The sequence below is a fragment of the Panicum virgatum genome, chromosome 3K (assembly GCF_016808335.1).
Source record: "Panicum virgatum strain AP13 chromosome 3K, P.virgatum_v5, whole genome shotgun sequence".
In the NCBI taxonomy this organism is placed as follows: domain Eukaryota; kingdom Viridiplantae; phylum Streptophyta; class Magnoliopsida; order Poales; family Poaceae; genus Panicum; species Panicum virgatum.
Genome location: NC_053138.1, coordinates 8638427 through 8657664, shown reverse-complemented (window position 1 = coordinate 8657664; position 19238 = coordinate 8638427). Strand labels below are relative to the sequence as shown.

Here is a 19238-nt window from a genome sequence, read left to right as displayed (position 1 = left end):
CGACTCACAATTTTAATTCCGCGATTACCGTATGGATCTGTCTGAGTACCTTCGTCTGAAAAGGCGGCCCATAGGTAGGTAAAAAAAAAGGTGAATTGCTGATTAACACTGTGCTAGCAGTAGCTAGCTTCTTTCAAACTATTCCCTTTCATAAAATACTATTAAATCAGCTAAAATCAGCCGACTTCTGGACCGGCTGAACGTAATGGTGCTAACTTTATTATTGTTGCTATACAAGCCCACAATTCCTTGTGAACTAGAAACAACACGCGGCATTGCCGCGCTGAAGCCATTGCCTACCTTTAGTCTTGCCGCATATTTGTATATATTTTATATACTTAGAATAGCGAATGCATGCACTAAATATATAGCTGTGGTAGCTGGATCGATTAAAATGAATTCCAAATTTCATTGTGATGACCGAACTGCATTCCTGTGGTTTTGAATTTGTAAGAAACAAATGTATTGATGAGCGAGCAGCATACTTGCATTGAACCACCATAATTGTAGATGTTACATGGTTTTATAAAGGAACTGCCTTTACATAGGGGCCAAAAGATTAGTGTTTGCCATTGCACGAACAGCATGGTGCTACCAAAGATGTGTGCACTACAGTAGCAAAATACAAGAGTCATATTATCAGCTTGTGGAGAGCAAAATATCATTCTCCAGTGTTCTTTCCATTTGTAGTTCACTAAAGCTAACTGGATAGGAGTAAGCAAAATCTTCTGAGGCTGATTGTTTTGTTTCCTATACATCAAAATGTGTTTTCATCCCCTTCACTCCTTCTGATATCTGAGTCATATGGAAAAAGTAATTAATGCACATACAATTAAAGGGAAATAGAAGATTATTATTGCTGCAATTTACCATTAACGGTTAGGTAATTTTTTGCCTTTTGGCAGCCTGTTTTTCATCGTGCTCATCATCTCGATTGCCCTGGCAACATAGCATGGAGACATTGGTGGATCCATTTTGATTTTATAAAAATTCTCAAAGGTGTAATAATTTAGCATTGGAACCCATGGACTAATAAATAGTTACCTGGTGGTAATAATGGCTCTTGTCCCAAGCGCTGTAGTTTAAAAGTGACAGTTAAAACCATGAAAATTGAATATGTGCATATGCAAGAGTGTGCATTTACTTACTCAGATTGATCGTCTATGTACATAGCCTTGACATCTATGAAGGGAGGAGTTGCTGAGAATGAAGCCTGAATTTTTTTTAAGTGATTAGAACCCCATGCAACAAATTTTAGCTTAAGGAATATAATAATTATCTAAATTTACCTGATCTATCTTTTTGGATGCTGTTATTGTCACCAGTGGTGGCAGATCTGATGTATCCATGTTTGATGACACAGATCCAATGTTAGCAATGCTTGGTAGTGTTTCTTGCTTTCCATGTCTTTCTTTGATCATAATAACCTCAAAGGAAGGATCCAAACTCCTGGCGCTTTTTTTGTATAGGACTTTTACTATGAAGGTGAATTTATGATTTATCCATTGCGCTATGTCAGGTGGGGTGGAAGTTGGATCGTACTGTTTCCTTAGATTTTCTGCACTTTTTCCAATGAGTTCTAAGCCTTTTTTCTCAAAGAACATAAACTCAAGTCTATAGGTGTCGTCTGCTCCTATGAAACAGATCTTGTACCTGAAACATGTAGGAAATATAGTGAGAATACGTTTTACATAATATTACATTGAACTAAAAAGTTTGCATTGTATAGAACCTGAAATTCAGATTCAGCTTGGTACCAACAGAAACAATAAAACGGTTGGAAATTTACTAAAGGATCATGGATATAGGCAGCAAAAAGTAGATCTAGACATGCTAGAATTGAGGTTACAGAATGGAAATTGGTGCATTTATTTTAAACCGGTGGTAGGCAGGTACATGTCAGATTAGCACTATTGTTGTACCAATGTTAATTAACATTCAGTTTTAGAGCACTGGGACATATGTTTAGAGTATATTTTAATGGGGCTGCCACAATGCTTTAAATAAATAGTGATAATAAAAAATTTAAATTAAAAAAATGTATTTTTCATTGTATCAGTAATACTATATATTGAAACAATCAACTGTGTAAATTATAGTAACATGAAGCTAATAGCCTGTCATTAGCTTGGCTGATCACACTCACACGTAGTATTAAAGTTGCTTTAATATGAGATAAATTAGCACCATAATTGCAACATGGCACACAACAAAAAAGAAGACGGTTCATGAGGTTTTCTTACTTCCAGTCAAATTGTTTGCAGGAGCAACCAGTTGCCTTTGTACATTCATACCCATCATGACCTGCTATCATTCTTGAATTGCAAACTCTACAAGCTCTGTAGCACCACTGTTGCTTGTCTGCTAGAGAAAGCAGTGTAACTGTGCACTGGAATCTCTTGTCCTGGATTTGTATAATTAGGACCGTAGTAAAGTAGTGAGCTATGCAGCATTTACTACACATATGGGTAACTGTTAATAATGTAAGGATGTGGTTTGCACCTTTTCTGTATAAGGATCAACTTCTTTGAGATCGAACAAAGTTTTTTCTTCGACGCCTTGTTCCATGTAGTCTTCACTCTGGAGTTCTAGCTTTTGAATTGGAGTCACTCCATAGGGCAAGCTGTTAGCATAATATAATATATTTACCATAAGTATGTAGTTTGCGAATTGTCGGTTGTATGAAAGAAAGAAGATTGAAATTATACCCTCTCTGAAATGTCTTTATTGCTGGTATTTCATTCTCATTTATATACCAACGACAAGGTGATGTTCCACTGAGAAATTTGAAGTTTTCTTTATACACTTTCATTAGAGTGCCCACAAAGATTGCAATTACGTGATGGTTCTGACCAACATCAAATACAGCCTCTGCATTGAATTCGAGAGCCCTTTGTCCCGACAATGATAAGTCAATTGTGGTCCCCCTGCATATTGATTAGATAATCTGAGTATTAATGTAACAGTTAAGAATAAAACCAGCAGTTGAAAAGTGAATAAACTTAGTAGTTTGAAATCATACTTATGATCCTGGAGTTTTATGATTCTACGCATCATGAGATCTCCTGATGTGTTGCGCACAATGGCTGCGTTTGAGACAGCTGTAATTTTCCCAAGCACATCTATATGGACAGTTTAGGAAATCAGACACAATCTATATTAGGATATTCAAAAATATGGTATGAATTTTCAGAATAAGTATTATTACCTAGGAAACGATCTGTCCTTCTGGCATATTGTGGTAGCTGTTCAATTGGAGTCAACGAAAACACATACTTGGGAAAAGCTGGGTCATCATTGGCTTCAAAGATTTGTGTTCGCTTGCTGAACTTTAGCATGTAGGGGGCATCTACCACTCTGTAGCCAGGCTTAGCTTTTTCAACAATTGGCTTGGAGATATAAAGAATTTTTCCTTCCTGTAGGTGCTCCTTAAATTGGGCGAGTATGTCTTTTGGTACCTCACAGTACATTGCATAACCCTACAGTTTTAAACATTGGAAGAAAATTGTCAGCATTAAATTAAAGCTGCAGTTGTCATCATGGACTTGGAGTGGCTATGTTTTTCCCTTGTTAAAGCGCAGCAGGCAATAGGGGCCCTATCATTAAGCTCAATATATACTAAATCGAAAATATAATTTAAAACGTGTAGAGATAGTAAAGCTGAATGACTACTCAGCATATGCATAATTATGAAAGTAGTAGCATACTTATTTGGAAAATAGCTATGTCAACAAGCTGCTTGGGTTGTACATTTTATTATCAACACATAATCCATGGACAAGTAACTTTTGCTATGCCTGCATGTGGCTTTGTAGGAGATTATGTATGGGACAAATCTGTCTTGAATATATGAAAATTACTGATACGCAGACAAGTCGAAAATACTTCTACATGTTACAATCGACCATGAGGTTTACAGCGCTGTTACAATTCCATCGGTGCTTTACAGAAGTATTAAATTTAAATTATCAGATTATATTAATAGACCATGTGCCATTTACACTACAAAGCAGGTCGGAGTGTAGCAGATGTGCATTCTCAATTAGTTCATCCCAGAAACAACCTCTATTAACTCCTTCTCAAAAGTCAAAAGGCTAAAATATTTTCACCTACACTGACTGAAGACCATGGATAAAGGGTGGTTATCCTGGTATACTACAGCAAATGCTCGTACAAGTATTGAACTGGTTGCGTAACAAATAATTTTATAGTTATGTAAAACTTCCCAATGCAAACATAGAATGAGTAGATATGCTGGCATCTATTTGTAACCCAATAAAAACAAAAATATATTAATCTTATTTCACTGTCATGTAAAAAGACAGTGAAATGACTGGTGTACCTTTTTAAAATTATTCAATGGTTCTGGCAGTGAATGAGTTTTGCCTTTAGTTATGTCAAGGTGGGTCCTACTTTTGCCAAATCATAGAAATTTACAAGTCGAAGGAGAAAGAGTTGTGGCGATACAATACAGAGACCAGAAGGGCAAAATAAAAAACAGTGCATCTTAATAATTTTGTGTCAGTATATTATTGTTGGCATGTTTGATAAAGGAATAAGCTCTTATACCTTTTGGTCAATGAGCACCATATCGAATTGGATAAGATCATTTTGTTCACTCTTGCCTCTGTATTCCCAGGTTCTTGATACTCTGACATGAATATTATACAAAGCATTTATTGGACGCAGCTCTGAGAGTGGAGTGATCTGTCCCTGTACCTGCATTGTCACTGGACCAATGCAATGGAACCTACAAGTAAAGAACTGGAAGTTAAATACAAGCAAAGAATAGTATAATGTAAATGGTATAGCTTGTAATAAAGGAATCAAATATTTCAATCGGACATTTTTGCAATCTGTTTAGCGCACATCAAATATTTCTTTATATACAATGTTCGTTGTTTTGTTTCCACATGTTCCATCTTCATTTTCAATTAATATTTTAAGCCCTTTTCGCTCTTTTACTCGAGAAACTGCTACATATAGCTGGCCATGCGTGAATACCGGTTTCCTTAGATACACTCCTACATTCGATAATGTTTGTCCTTGGCTTTTATTTATTGTCATAGAGTAGCATACTTTTATTGGAAATTGTCGACGGCTTAAAACAAATGGCCAACGACAACCTTGTGTAGTTAGGTTTATTCTAGGTATGTATACCTTTTCTCCGATATGTGTTCCTGTTATAACAACTGCTTCGATCACATTGTGTCCAAGATTTGTTACTATTAATCGTGTTCCATTGCATAGTCCTATACTTTGGTTAAGATTTCGTAGAAGCATAACCGGCACGCCTATTTTCAATTTAAGTATATGAGCAGGAAAATTGTTTGCGCTGAGACTATTTAAATATTCAATAGGATATAATATGTCGGCATCATTGCAAGTATCGATACATTTAGATATTGAATCTACACTGTAATACTCTATCTCATTCCCAGGTAGCAAACTAAGCATGTAGTCATTTATTTCATCGACTATTTCATTCGTTGTTGATAAGATAGCTCGGTCTCTCAGGTATTCTGCATTGTTGTAGTTCAAGGAGAAATTGGGGAACGTCGACTCTACAAGAGCATTGATTTTATTGTCAGCTTGCTTTATCAGTAGATCATCCGGGATTTCAACTATGTCACAATTTGGATTATCCTCCACAGTGTATGAAGATTTATTTTGTATAGTCCCATTTCCTATTTTTAGAATCCATTCACTGAATTCGTTTAATTCCTTGTATTCCGATGTTGTTGCATCTAATTTTTTTAATCGCATATTTTCATGTAAGTAAAGTTTCTTTATATCTTTCCATAGATACGAGCGAAATATTGATGCATTAATTATTTGTGCTCTCGTAGCGTTTTCGATTACTGGCAAGATTTGTTTCGGGTCTCCTCCTAGTACGAGAACTTTTCCTCCGAATGGTATGTCTTGCAATGTTGGTTGTTTTTCAGAAACTATATCTCTAAGTGATCTATCAAGAGCTTCAAAACATTGTCTATTTGTCATCAGAGCTTCATCCCAAATGATAAGGTCTGTGGTAAGTATGAGATTGGCAAGCTTTGTTCCTCTTTTGATGTCGCAAATTGAGAGCTCATCTAAATCAATAGGAATCCGAAATCTTGAATGTGCGGTTCATCCATTGGGAAGTAGTAATGATGCAACTCCTGATGAAGCTACGGTGAGTACAATTTTTCTCTGGGCTCTTAGATACGCGATTATAGCGTTCCATAGAAATGTTTTTCCAGTACCGCCATGTCCTATGACGAAGAAGATATTGGGTTCTTTAGCAAGGACAGCTTTTATTATAGCATGAAATGCATTTTTTGCTCATTATTTAACTGTTGGTATAATTGGTTTGATTCCTTCTCTAGCATTTCACAGTTGTAACTAAGTTCTTCTTCGATCAACTTGTTGTTTGTATCTGTAATGTATTGTGCCGATTTGTGTGGGAGGTTATAATTGTACATGTAAGTTCCATTTTTGGAAAAGATATCTTCAAGGTCTTCTAATAACAAATCTTGTAGCTCGGTATCTGTTGGGTTATGCATAACTGGATGATATTTTTTTTAGTTGTTGTTCAATATCATCAGTCATTTTTCTCCAGATATGCTCATAAAATTTCCGTTCATCTTGTAAGTTACAGTACAACACCATCGTGAAAAATAGGTATCTCAGTTGTCCAGCGGTTGCCCAATTAGCGGCTTCACTAAAGGTATCATACCATTCTTTATCATCCTTTAGTAGTCCGCACGCAGCACATGCCTCTTTGAATGTCGAATAGACTGTTCCGTTATATGTTCTTATATCTTTGTAGTTCTTAGCTCCTTTAACTATCATCAGTAGCATTCGTAGGTAAAAACGTTCTCCCTCTATAGGGTTCACATAGTATAATCTACCAATCTTAAAACTGCGTTGTCTCTTTGTCCATTTTCTATTTTTGTCATCCCATGTCCACTCTTGTGGAAATTCGCAATATGTAAGTTTCCTTGCATCTTCATGCATCTTATTTGCTTCAAACCATTCTGTTAATTTTGTTTTTTGAAATTTTGTATCTTTAGCAATTGATTTTAATTTTGTGCCCTTATGTAAACATATGGTGTTTTGTAGTGGAAGATGTACCGGTAGTCTTTCAACTGGTGGCCAATGATAATGTTAATGTATGTCATACTCTAATAATCTCCAAAGTGCATCTTGTTCACATATGTATCGACAATCTAGGTATTCTTTAATTTCGTCTCTATCGTTAGTTTGTTCCATTGGGTCTCCATGTTGTCCTTTTCGTATTCGTTGAAACATGATTGATGCTTGGTCTGGTCCTTTGTTTACATATTTGCATAGATATTTAAGTAGTTTGCTTTTGTTGACATATTCTACATTTATATGTGCTTGGTATTTTTTAAGTAGTTTCATTTTGTGTGGGACAACCCATCTGTTATCCAAGTTATGATTTCCTTTTCTTATGTAGATGTTATTTTGTCTTCTACGATATAGAGTGAATCCATTGTCAGTAAAAGTTGTCTCTTCGACAAAGTCCTTTGGATAAAATTTTGAGCACTTTCCCTTTTTCATACAGGGACATTTTTCATTTTTATCACCACATGGTCCATGTAGCATATGTTCAGATACGAATACATATCCAAGAGGATCATCTTTTGGATCAGGAATTTCAGCCGATATCCATGAGTTAATTACTTTTGCGTTAATTACGATATTTTTTTATCTATCCATATTATGATGTGAACATGGGGTAACCCTCTTTTTTGGAATTCTATTGAGTATAATATGGCCAAAATTGGTCCATATAATTGGCCAGACCAGATATCTTCTATTAATTCTTGTAGTTTCATATGGAACACTCGTACTATGATATCTGGTCTATCACTGGGTTGTTCACCTTGTTTTATAGTATCAACTATTTCCTGCCATTTTAGATTACATGTGAATGTTACAAAGAGGTCAGGAGGTCCATACACACGGCAAATAGCGATCCCATCGTGGTAATTTTGTATAACATATCGTTTGCAACCTGTGTGGCTCGAAGGGAGCAAAGTTTTTTTTACCTATTTGATCGCTCTCGGTAAGTCCTTTATCGATGGCGTCAAAAACTCCTTGCAAATATTCACACCTTAATTTGTCCTGGTTTCTCGCAATATATGCCAATCTATCTTCATCCTCCATTGCCCTAGCGTCCACTATAGCTTGCTTTGAGAGCCTGCCGTAGCACAAAAATGGATTAGGTTGATTTGGTCTATAGTGTACTTGGTATTTGTAATATTCATGCATTGTCATCGTATTTCTTTTGGTAGGCTTATTATGAGAGGTTTTGTTTTCATGATATGGTATGCCAAGCTGGAATCCTCTTTCTCCATAGGGGAACAGCAATGGATATTGCAAAGCCATGTACGCAGGATGAAAAATAGTTATATGTTGAAGACCTTTGGTTCTACTGCTGACGATAATATCTCTCTTGTGCCGCTCTAAAGTTAGGTCACCAACTATTAACATTGCTAAATCCTCGGGGTGTGGCATTTCATATTGTATTGCATCACCTTTGTCAGCACCTAAAATACGTATGCTTATATCTATGCCTTTGTGTTGTTCTAGCAAGTCACGGGCATGCCGAAATATTTTTACTAATGGGTTACATTTATCTAGCATATTTTTTAGTTCCTCTACTATCCTTGGATCTATATCTATTTCTTGAGGGTCCTCTCTGTGTAGTGCCTTTATTCTATTTTCGATTTCATTTTTTGTGTCAAAAATACATAGCTCCGCATATTGGGGTGCTTGACCATTTTCAGGAAGCAATGATCCTATCCGATGATGTATTTGTCCATTTATACGAAATACATATGGTCCTTCACCTTTGTTGATATCTTTTATTATATTTGCACCCATTGACGTGAATGCAAAAAGGCTATTATATTGTCTTATTTTTTGCAAGAAATGCTTTGACATTTCATCTTCCTTGTCATTAACTAAGTGCCACAGAAATGCGGGAGGTTCTTTATATGGTGGTATTTTAATCTTACCATTTTTACAGCAATTTGTATATGTAGGATGTTTGTTACGATAGGTTTCTTTTTTGTTACATTCATTGTACCAAAACACAGCCTCACAATGCTTGCATTGATAAGCTGGTAAGCCTAGATATGATCGCTCACTATATGATTCTTTCAATTGTTGGATATATTGTGGTGTAAATGATACCATACCATAATTTGAATCGATATATGTATCATTGTTATGCATTTGTGATAGCCGTCTTTGTTTTGAGTCTCTTTCTTTGTCTGAATGTTCTTTATTTTCTGTCATTCTTCTTTTTCCAAGCAATGATATTTTTTCTTGCCTAATCTTTTTACAGTATGGCTGCACATCGATAGAAGCTATAGGCTGATATTTTCGTTTTGTACGGGGCATATTTGTCCACTATATATTATTAGTTATATTTTCTATTTATATATATTATTTAAGTATATATATGTATATATATATGCGTATGTGTGTGTATATATGAAGACTTAACCAGTGCACCGTGAGTGTATATATATAAGTATAAATATAAATATAAATATACATATAATATGAAGGCACACACACAATATATATATATATGGAAATACACACCAAAGATATATATATATATATATATATATATATATATATATATATATATATATATATATATATATATATATATATGGAAATACACACCAAAGATTTAGATTATTAGTATATATAGTATGTATATATTGTTTTCCAAATATCAATAGCCTTTTAATAATTTAATGTGAAAAATTAAATGGAAAAGTTTTGAACATAAAAGTTAGTAGTTGTCAACAGAATTGGAGAATCATATTTAAATAGGTAAAGTGAAAAGAGAGAGGTAAACAGTAACCAAACATAACTTTATGAAACACCCTGTATTACATCGTAGCTATTGTAAATAATTGGAAAATTCTAAAAAGTATATTTGGTGCTCGGCAAACGTTTTTAGGAATCTGGTTTCTTAGTGCAGTAAGATTTTTGTGGTGGTTCAAGTCTATAATTAGAATTATGTATAGTTGACATTCTATAAATTGCAGGTACACCACAAAAAAAAAGAGAAGATATGATGTATGATTCATCAATGTTAATATCAGTTGTTGTCATATGATGTATCAAGTGTTTACTTTTGTTGGATAAATACCTGTTCTTCACTATTATTGATTTTCAACTTCGTTCGGTTGCTGTGCTGGTTTCCTGAAAGTACAAGCCAAATGTGAATCAGTATATCTTTTACAGTTAACAAACAATTATATAAGAAAACAGAGTAGCGGGTAGTAGTGGAATTTCAGTTGTGATTTTACATCTACTTAGTGTATCGTTCCGCGACCTGCCGAGGTGCTCGATATATGCGGCAGAGAAATAGCTATTATTCATTGGACTGATATAGCATGGTGTTTTCTTTTCTAAGTACATAGTAGTTTTTCTTTTTCGCTCCTGTTTTTTCTCTTCATCTGTTTTGTGTAGATCAATATCTACTTTTGAAGGTTTCTTAGTATGTGGCATTTTTACTATCATGCATAATATTGTTCAAAGTTCAAAATAAAATATTAGTAATAATTCCAAAGAAGCTGAATATGCAATAAATATTACAGGTTAGAAGTGTTGCACAAATATCACAGATTAGAGGTTTATTTTGAATAGTTTCCATGCTCAGAACCATAGAGTTAAAGGTAAAAACAGATGGAAATATAGTACTTATTTATTTAAATCCTGGTACATGGACTCACAGTGTCCATGCATTTGCCGCGCTCTGGTTATATGAGAATGTAATTCAGATTGCAGTGAAATAATTTATGTATAAAATGAGCAAGATTTTGTTTCTCTTACCTTTTTTTTGCACAGAACTTGGAGTGATCTTGAATGGTTTATGGTTACGTGAGAATGTAATTCAGATTGCTTGTTCCTCTTACTTTTTTGCACAGAACTTTGATTGAGCTGTACACCTGCAAGCATTAAAGTCTGTATTAGTTTTTTTATGAGATTACTAGTATATAATACATGAACCAAATATGACATGTGTATTGCTGGTTGTTATCTGCTGGGGCCATACATGGAATAGATATACTAAGTGAATGGAGCTATACGGTAGGCTGGGCATTTTGTCAAACACTTTGCAGGTGGTGGAGGTAATGTTGGTTGCCTTTGTGTGCGCTTGCAAGTCGTGAGGAGCAGGCTCGAGTCAAAAACAGCAGCCAGGCTCGGCGCAGCTCGACTTGTTGGACCTTATCTTGTAGCTCCATGGGCTAGGGAGGTGATGGGGCAGGAGGCAACGGGTGGGGGGAACCAGGCGGCAATCGCTGTTCTTAGCATCTCGGCCGCGCTAATGATCGACGATGGACAGGAGCTGGGCGCAGGATGGGGCGCCGTGGAGGATCTAGAGCAGGAGCTGCAGGAGGACGCCGATTGACTGTACCACCGGCCACCATCGCTGTTCTCAGTATCTTGGCGATGGACGGGAGCTGGGCGCAGGATGGGGTGCCGTGGAGTATCTGGAGCAGGACCTATGGCCTCCGTCGAAGAGCTGTGGCTCCACTGGTCGCGCCCCCTACATTCGTCGCGTCTTGCCGATCTGGCCCGGCGCTCGGCCCTCTCGCGCGGATGTCCAATGGCTCTTGACGCTGCCAGTGCGCTGTCGCCGGGGTACCACGCGGAGCGTCCGCTTCTCCCACGCGGTGCCCCGGCAGTGTGCGGGGAGCCGCCGGAGGAGCTGGACGCCAAATACGCGCGCCGTTACCCCTACGGGGTCATCTGCCGCGCCGCCGCGGCCTGCTGGTGCCGGCGGAGGCGCCGCGGCTCACGCTCGTGGCTGTCGTGCTTCTGCTGCTCTGCTCTACTACTTCGTGGGCCGCGTGCGCGTGTTCGCCGCCTCACGGAGTGGAGGAGGGGGGGGTGGCGCTGATCCGCAGGCAGTGGGCGGCGGCTTGGTGCGGTGCATCCTCCCCCACCAAATGCAGAAAAGTATGTGATGTGAACTAATGGCGAGGACTATAGGGTTCAGGAGAAACCGAGATGGATCTTATTCGAACTTCAGTCTTTAGTACAACAACAATATAGAAATCGGACTAAGGAGCAAAGAACACCATTATAGAAAAAAAAAAAAGAACAGCATCAGCAAGGAAAAGAAGATGGAATCTGGGAGATGAAATTACCTGGAGAATATGTGATGTTCGGATTAGCCACGAGGATGCCTCTGTTTCTTTGCTGTGACTGCTTGACGTGGACAATCGGCGAGAGATGGAAAGGCAAGGGGAAGGCAAAGGGACCCAGCGGAGTTAAAAAGCAACGAGGGTAGGTGAAGGGACGGAACTGCCTGTTACTGGGCTCGGTAGAAACGGAGAATTCTCTGGATTATCTAGAAACGCCTGTTTGTACGGACGTAGAACGAGACGCCCGATCCGGATCGTACGATTCTAAAAAGCCTTATGTCGTGGCACATCGACAGCCCGTTTTATTAGCCAGGAATCGTAGTATAGAGATAAGAGCTTTTGGACAGCAGAATCATCATACGTGACAAAATTGAGTAAGGGCCCGGCAACCACTGTCAAGCATCCATCATAATCTCAAGCAGGCCTGCTCCTTCGACCAAGACAAGCCCACCAAAGTTGAAAGACGATACGCGACGGCCTCAAGGCCCAAAAGTAACATCTTGGGCTGAGTCTTATGATAAAAAACATCTTGGGCCGACTCAGCCATAACACCAGTTTTACTACACTGCGGTACAACAAATATTCTTTTTTTTCGCTCAGGTTTATACTAGTACTAGTAAAATGTACGTGCGTGTCGCACGTATTTTAAAAAATTCAACATAGTCAGTAAGATAAAACATGAAAATAATGTGACAAACATTGGTTCTATCTTTCAGAGGACTACTGAGAGAAAGCTTGCAGAAGCAAGTTAACATTCTTGAGAGTATAAGACTTAGATACTGTGCATAGGAGAAGAACAAGCAAACTTTAAGTTTAGTGTATGAAATATTCTTCTCACCCCCTTTGATATTTCATTTTTGTTAAGTGGTTTTTCAAGCAATTGCATCTCGCGCTGGCCTCTCTTTCTCAGGGCAATTGGTAGACTTGATCATCTGAATAATCCAAACATCAGTGTAGTAAGACGGAATCTCACGATCATAAGCAACCTACCATCAAACCCGAGCAACCAAAAAGCAACCCAGTAGCTAGCTGCAATAGGATCTGACGACTCAGAAAAATAGATGAAAAAACCAGGAAACTTCGAATCCTAGGTACGGAGCTACCTTGCTCTACACGGGCGTTTCATCGAACAGCCTATGCGCGCGAGACGGGAAGCTACCGAACAGGCTGCAGCAGCCGGCAAGGTTGCCGGTGCAGCGCCGCGTGTGTGCAAGGTGGCGCAGCAGCGAGGCCCGAGGCCGTGTGGAGCAGAGGGGAGAGTGGAAGCGGAAAGCGTGCAAGTTCGTGGCGGTCGCGCGACGGCAAGGGCACCTCGCGGCTGCGCATCCGAGCAGTCCTCTTCGGAAGTTCGGAGTCAGTAGGCACCTCCTCGGCGAGCTTCCACCCAAGCAAGCACGACGCACCGCCGCCGGGCCGTCCTCAGCTCGGGCTCCCGCTGCGCCTCCGGGCCATCCTCGCCGCGGGCTCCCGCTGCGCGCCGGGCATGCCTGGCTCCCGCTGCGCCGCTGGGCCGTCATCGCCGCGGCCTTCTGACGCCGGCGCCGCTGGCGAGCACGCATTGCGCGAAGCTCCCGCCCTCGCGCAGCACGACGAACGCCATCCTTCCCAGGGAGCAGATCTCCCGCGCGAACCCCCGAGCCAGCACACGGAGCTCCCCGTGACGGCGGCCGTTTCGTCGAGGTCGTGGACCTCGGTTCAGGAGCGGTCCATAACGGCTTTGGGCTGAGTCTCCTAGATGGGGACGTCGCCATAGTTGGCCGCGAAGGGGTCCACGGCGCCGGGCGGGGGCAGCGGCTGCTGAATCGGCTGTTGCTGGCGCTGCGCCGCCCTCTCGACCTTCCTAGCGCTCTTCAGCTGCTTCTTGCTCGGTGTTGACCGAGTGGCGGGTGCAAGGTCGGCCCTGAGCTCCTCCCCGGCGCGGGATTCTGGGAGAGGTGACGGCGAACAGCGCAGCCGCGGGACCCGCGGGGGATTTCGGGAGATGCGGGTACGCCGGGCGGGTAAGCAACCGAGCGGTGAAAAAAACATCTCTTATGGGCAGAAACAATTCTAGGGTCGCGCGGTACAAGGCTTCGTAGCGCGCGATGCAACACGGTAACTGACAATCGCGAACTGAGGTGCCTGCATGTTGTCTTTTCATTTCTATTCCTTTACATTCCATAATAACAAGTGCTACTATTTTTTGGCATATCTTTTTTTTCTCCTTTTCAGGTTTTTCCTTTTACCTTCTATTATATATAAAGTTTTCATGATAACTTTTATATAGAAATCATACTAAAAAGATTTGTACGTATAAGTTGTGTGATTAAAAGTTGCGTGAGAAATCTTTCGGATAACATTTCCATACAATTTGTACTAAAAAGTTGTCCTCTATAAGTCATTAGAAAAAATAAAGTTGCATGGAATGTGTATGTATCGTAAAATTTATGCTAACAACTTATGCATCAAGTTGTTAGAAAAAAGTTATATGTAAAAGTTATGTGTATCATAAAAGTTATTATACGAGTTTACCTCATAGAAGGAGTAAAAAGTTTTGCGTATAAGTTGTACAAGTTGTATTTACAAGCTATAATTTTCCAAAAATGGAAAGGTGTGGGGATTTTTTTTCTAGAAATGGAAAAACAACCATTATCGGGGATCGTGCGCTAGCAGCGCTCCTGGAGCGCGCGCTCTGATTAGCAAGCCTTACTGTGATTCGTTCCGTCACAGAAGCATTATTCCGTGCTCGGCCCGCTCGCTTTCTTCTATCTTGTCGGCCCAAAGTTTCGGCCCAGATCCTCAGTTCTCGGTGTGTTTCATGTTGTCGACGGGTTTCTTCTTCTCGGCAGTGCTTCTTAGGTTCCACTGGCGAGCAGGATTCACCGGCGATTCCAAGGGTCGGCGCCCGGTTCTTCGTTGCAGCGCCTCCTGGCTTTTCGCCGTCGTGGGTGAGCGTCGTGCCAACGAAAGAGCAAGTCACCACGCCTCCGTCGCCGGACATCGGGAAGCTCAGTGTGATGGAGACAACGGTCCCCACTCCCTTGACACCTCCTTGATGCATCCTTGTTTGCAAGCTGCAGGAACTTTGGTATACACAGGCATCACGAAACACACCTATCAGCCATCGAGAATGAGAAGCAGAAGGAACTTTGGTATACACAGGCATCTCGGAAGCTGCGACAGCGACTGTCGCCGCCAGCCCCGTTACTCTCCTCTCCTCAATCCTCCGCGCGCCGCCGACACAAAAAAGACAGTGTAAAAAAAAAACCTTATGCTTTTGAGCCGGATCAAGCACGGATCAAGCTTGAACTACTGAACACAAGAAAAAAAATCCAAAGAGAGAGGAAAAGAAGAGCAGTTCGTTCGCTTCAAGATAAGTACACTAATTTGATTTTAATTTCATCAAACTTATTTAATTCTTAATTTATTCTACAATTTTTAAAATTGAAAATTTGTTTCATTGGAACAAATGTAATAATTTGTTCCTAAGTAATTATGTTCTACATCATTAATGTGCACAATTTGTTCTAAATCAACAATGTGTTCGACTGGAACAATGTTTGTATTTCTGTTCCACATGAGCAAATAAAATAATTTGTTCCTAAGCAATTATGTTTCTACATCATAAATGCAATTTAATTTATTATTTGTTCCTTAATCAACAATGTGTTCCATTGGAACAATTATCGTAATTTGTTCCAAAGGAATTATTTTCCACATGATTAACCATCAAACTTATTTAATTCATAATTTGTTCTACAATTCAAGTATTTTGACCTACAGTTTTTATGAATTAGAATTATTGTTCCATTGGAACAATTCTAGTATGTTGTTCCAAAGAAATTATGTTCCACATAATTTTTTTTTGTTCTGTAGGAACAAATGAAATAGATTATGTTCCATTTCGAACAATTCATGTATTTTTTCAAAAGGAATTATGTTCCATATAACAAATTTAAATTTGTGTCCAGAAGAACAAATAAAATAATTTGTTTCTAACGAATTATGTTCCATTGGAACTATTCTAGTATTTTGTTCCACAGGAATTATTCCAACAAGTTTTTTAATTCAAAATTTAGTTCTGTTGGAACAAATATAATAATTTGTTCCTAAGCAACATCATTGTTTTTAATTCAAAAAAACTCGATGAATGCAAATCGACGGAACGAACGCGAGAAGAAAAAGGCTCGTTCCCAAAACTCGTTCCGAACGAACGAATAACCTTCGTGGGTCCGAATCCCACTATCAAGCCCACGATCGTGAACAAATCAACCGAATAAGGGCCCATGAAACAAAAACAGCCCACGATCGCATGCAACGAGTCCGTCCATCAGTACGACCCGTTCCGCGAAATTGGCCCAACGAAGGATCGGTGGGGCAACGAATTCACTTTTGCGATGGAATACATCGCAGTCACATATGTGACCCCTAGTACGACCCCAAAAACGCTCCCAACATGCGATTTTTGTGAGTCTTCATCCCTTCCGTCTCTCTCGGCCCCTGACAGATGGGTCCGGCGTGAGGGGTATGGTGGGCCCAATATGAATAAAAAAAATAATTATTTTCGATCTTTATAGTATATAATAAAAACTAGTAGTAAGTCTTGCGTTGACTCCACATCACATGCGCGAGAAGTGCATCGTCACGAGCAGCCAGCGACTGTACAATTTGCAGGGACACTTATCCTCCGCCTGACGCCGGGGATCACCGGCGTCCCGCGGCAATCTGGCAGGCTCACCGGAAGCGTGGAGGAATTGGTTCCAATAATCGCCTTTGCCCCCGGGTGATTGGGTTGGTTGGAACGGAACGTGGGCAAGCCTGGCAGGGAGCACGCCCCCCTCACCGCCCCACGTCATGCATGGACACCAGCCACATCGTTAATTCGTTATGGGCCGTCCCCGCGCGGTCGGCGCAGACCCACCTTCCTTGCAGTTGCAACCAGTGTTTTCCTTACCGATCGGTAACCGCCGGTTACCGCCGATTTTTACCGATACCGCTACTAGGCGGCAACCCATACCGGCGGTAAATTTCGAAAAATTTCGCCCGAATTTAAAATTTTCAAAAATATTTGAAATAAAAAAGGAAAAATATGGTAAGAAAGTAGAGATGACATACATCATTCTAATATAGAACATGTTCAAATATTTGACTGTTTGGGCACTCAAAAAAATAAAAAAACTTTCGGACCGGTAATCCCGAGCGGTATCCTCTAATCCCGAGCGGTATTCGGCGTTTTCCGAGCGGAAATCGGCGCGTTTGGACCGGAAACCACTGCATTGTGAGTATTTCTTGATTTTACATTGATTTTTAGATGTTTGTTGTGTAGCTATATTCAAAAACATGTGTTCATATTAGCTATATGGATCCATTTGTTCATGGTAGTTGGATGTTAATTTGTTCATTTTAGCTATATGTATATATGTGTGTTCATATTTCAAATATGTACATATATTTTCATTTGTTCATTTGGACCGGAAACCACTACTATGTATTATATATATTGACGATGATGGTTTGTGAGGACTATGGTTGTGATGATTTGCATGGACTATTGTTGTGATGATCTATATGGACTATGGATGTGAATTTCTATTTTTATAGATATGAACTTCTATTCTATGTATGTGTAAATGTTATATAATTGTTTGATATATACCATCAGTAATGATATTTACAAAATTACAGTGAAATGCTGCCAAAATTTTTAATTTTCCAAAGTCATACGGTGTTTACCGGTTAAAAACGACGGTTACCGGTCGGTAAACATCGATTACCGGTCGGTAAACAACGGTTACCGGTTTTTTGAATTTGAATTGTCATTTCGAGCGGTTTCTAGCAGTTTTCGGCGATTTACCGCCGATTTACCGATACCGCTAGTTGGCGAAAATCGCTTTACCGTCGGTAAGGTGAACCCTGGTTGCAACTGAAATTTCAGTTCCCCTGCACCTGCAAAGCCCTCCTGGCTACCCCGGCATCTGGCTGCCTGTCTATATATGTGCTGGCTGACCTGACTTGTCCCTCGTCGACAGAGTGAGCAGGATCCCAACCAATCGAGGCATGGAGCAATAGCTAACCGCCTGCCAAGAACACGAGGCAGCTGCCGCATGAACCAAGCTAGCTCGGTTTCGCCGATGGACATGGAGATGGAGAAGAAGGCCGCGTCGTCGGCGCTCCAGAGGAGCCTCTCCGCCGTCACCTACTGGTCAGCGCCTGCTCTGCTCCTCTCTCGCCTTGGTTTCCGCTCCGACGATCATCCGGCTGACAAACCGCGGCCGTGCTCGTGGCATGCAGCTGCGGCGCGTGCGGGTACGACCTGCGCCTGCGCTCGTCGGACCGGAACACGGCGGGCATCGTGGGCGGCGGGTACGGGCGCGCGGCGCGGCGCGGGGTGGTGGCCTTCGACGCCATCGACGACGCGCGGTTCGGCCACGCCGACGAGTTCCGCTGCGTCGACGTACGCGCGCGCAGGCTCTTCGTGCGCCGCACCCGCCTCCTCTGCCGCAAGTGCGGCGCCACCCTCGGCTTCGGATACGACGACCGCGCCCGCGGCGCCGCCAGCAGCTCCCCGCGCTACGACATCAGGATCCGCGCGCTCCAGCCTCTGGCCGCCGCCGACGACGACGGCGACGGCACGGCCGCCTGGCCGCCCGCGCCGTCGTCGGACGGTGCCTGACGGGTTCCCCGTTCCCCCGTCTGCTCGACTTCAACGCTGTGAAGATTCTTGTCTTGCCTTGCTCCTTTCCAGTGACGCGTTTGCTGCTGTTTTTTTTCCTTGCAAGTCGCCGTCGCCCGTGGTTTTGTCCGCAAGCAGCTCGCTCGCTTGCATCTCAAGAAATGTACAAATTGGGGGTGTCTTTTTCGGACGAGGCTCCGCTGCAGTTGGCCGCCGTGCAGTTGAGTCACTGCGTGTGGGGCCTGCACGCGTGGGGCCCACGTGGAAGTGACCCAACTGCAGGGGAGGTAACTGCAGCGGATCTGGTTCCGTCTTTTTCTTCCCCCCGCTTTTCTTTGTAATTTTTTTACTCAAAAGAAAAGGGATTTGTTTGTCGATCTTGACTGCTTGTATCATGT

At 41.1% G+C, this 19238-nt stretch overlaps 2 protein-coding genes across 4 annotated transcripts; one reads left to right on the top strand and one right to left on the bottom strand.

Annotated features, from left to right (window-relative positions):
* Positions 1-465: 465 nt before the first annotated feature.
* LOC120697328 (probable replication factor A 73 kDa subunit) lies at positions 466-12503 on the bottom strand. Of its 3 annotated transcripts, none has more exons than XM_039980505.1 (13): positions 12192-12503; positions 10870-10985; positions 10184-10236; positions 4570-4750; positions 3209-3479; positions 3023-3122; positions 2709-2927; positions 2503-2623; positions 2244-2404; positions 1290-1653; positions 1149-1213; positions 1045-1075; positions 466-939 (listed from the first exon to the last, which is right to left on the bottom strand). In XM_039980505.1, the coding sequence occupies exons 4-13, from the start codon at positions 4723-4725 to the stop codon at positions 880-882; spliced, it is 1548 nt and encodes a 515-aa protein (XP_039836439.1). In that variant the 5' UTR covers positions 4726-4750; positions 10184-10236; positions 10870-10985; positions 12192-12503; the 3' UTR covers positions 466-879. The 3 variants fall into 3 exon arrangements, with proteins under 3 accessions (XP_039836439.1, XP_039836441.1, XP_039836440.1); XM_039980507.1 differs by lacking the exon at positions 12192-12503 and adding an exon at positions 11544-11773; XM_039980506.1 differs by lacking the exon at positions 10870-10985.
* A 5636-nt stretch (positions 12504-18139) lies between these two features.
* Positions 18140-19136, top strand: LOC120697326 (uncharacterized protein At4g08330, chloroplastic-like). The gene is made up of 2 exons (XM_039980503.1): positions 18140-18369; positions 18459-19136. Exons 1-2 carry the CDS (start codon positions 18272-18274, stop codon positions 18838-18840), a joined length of 480 nt encoding a protein of 159 aa, XP_039836437.1. The 5' UTR covers positions 18140-18271; the 3' UTR covers positions 18841-19136.
* Positions 19137-19238: the final 102 nt, after the last annotated feature.

Coding starts and splice junctions, on each gene's coding strand:
- LOC120697328 (XM_039980505.1), bottom strand. CDS start 4,725: ATGCAGGTACAGGGACAGATCACTCCACTCTCAGAGCTGCGTCCAATA. Junction 3,123..3,208: donor AAGGACAGATCGTTTCCTAG/GTAATAATACTT, acceptor CTGTCCATATAG/ATGTGCTTGGGAAAATTACA. Junction 2,624..2,708: donor ATAAAGACATTTCAGAGAGG/GTATAATTTCAA, acceptor TTATGCTAACAG/CTTGCCCTATGGAGTGACTC.
- LOC120697326 (XM_039980503.1), top strand. CDS start 18,272: ATGAACCAAGCTAGCTCGGTTTCGCCGATGGACATGGAGATGGAGAAG. Junction 18,370..18,458: donor CTCTCCGCCGTCACCTACTG/GTCAGCGCCTGC, acceptor CGTGGCATGCAG/CTGCGGCGCGTGCGGGTACG.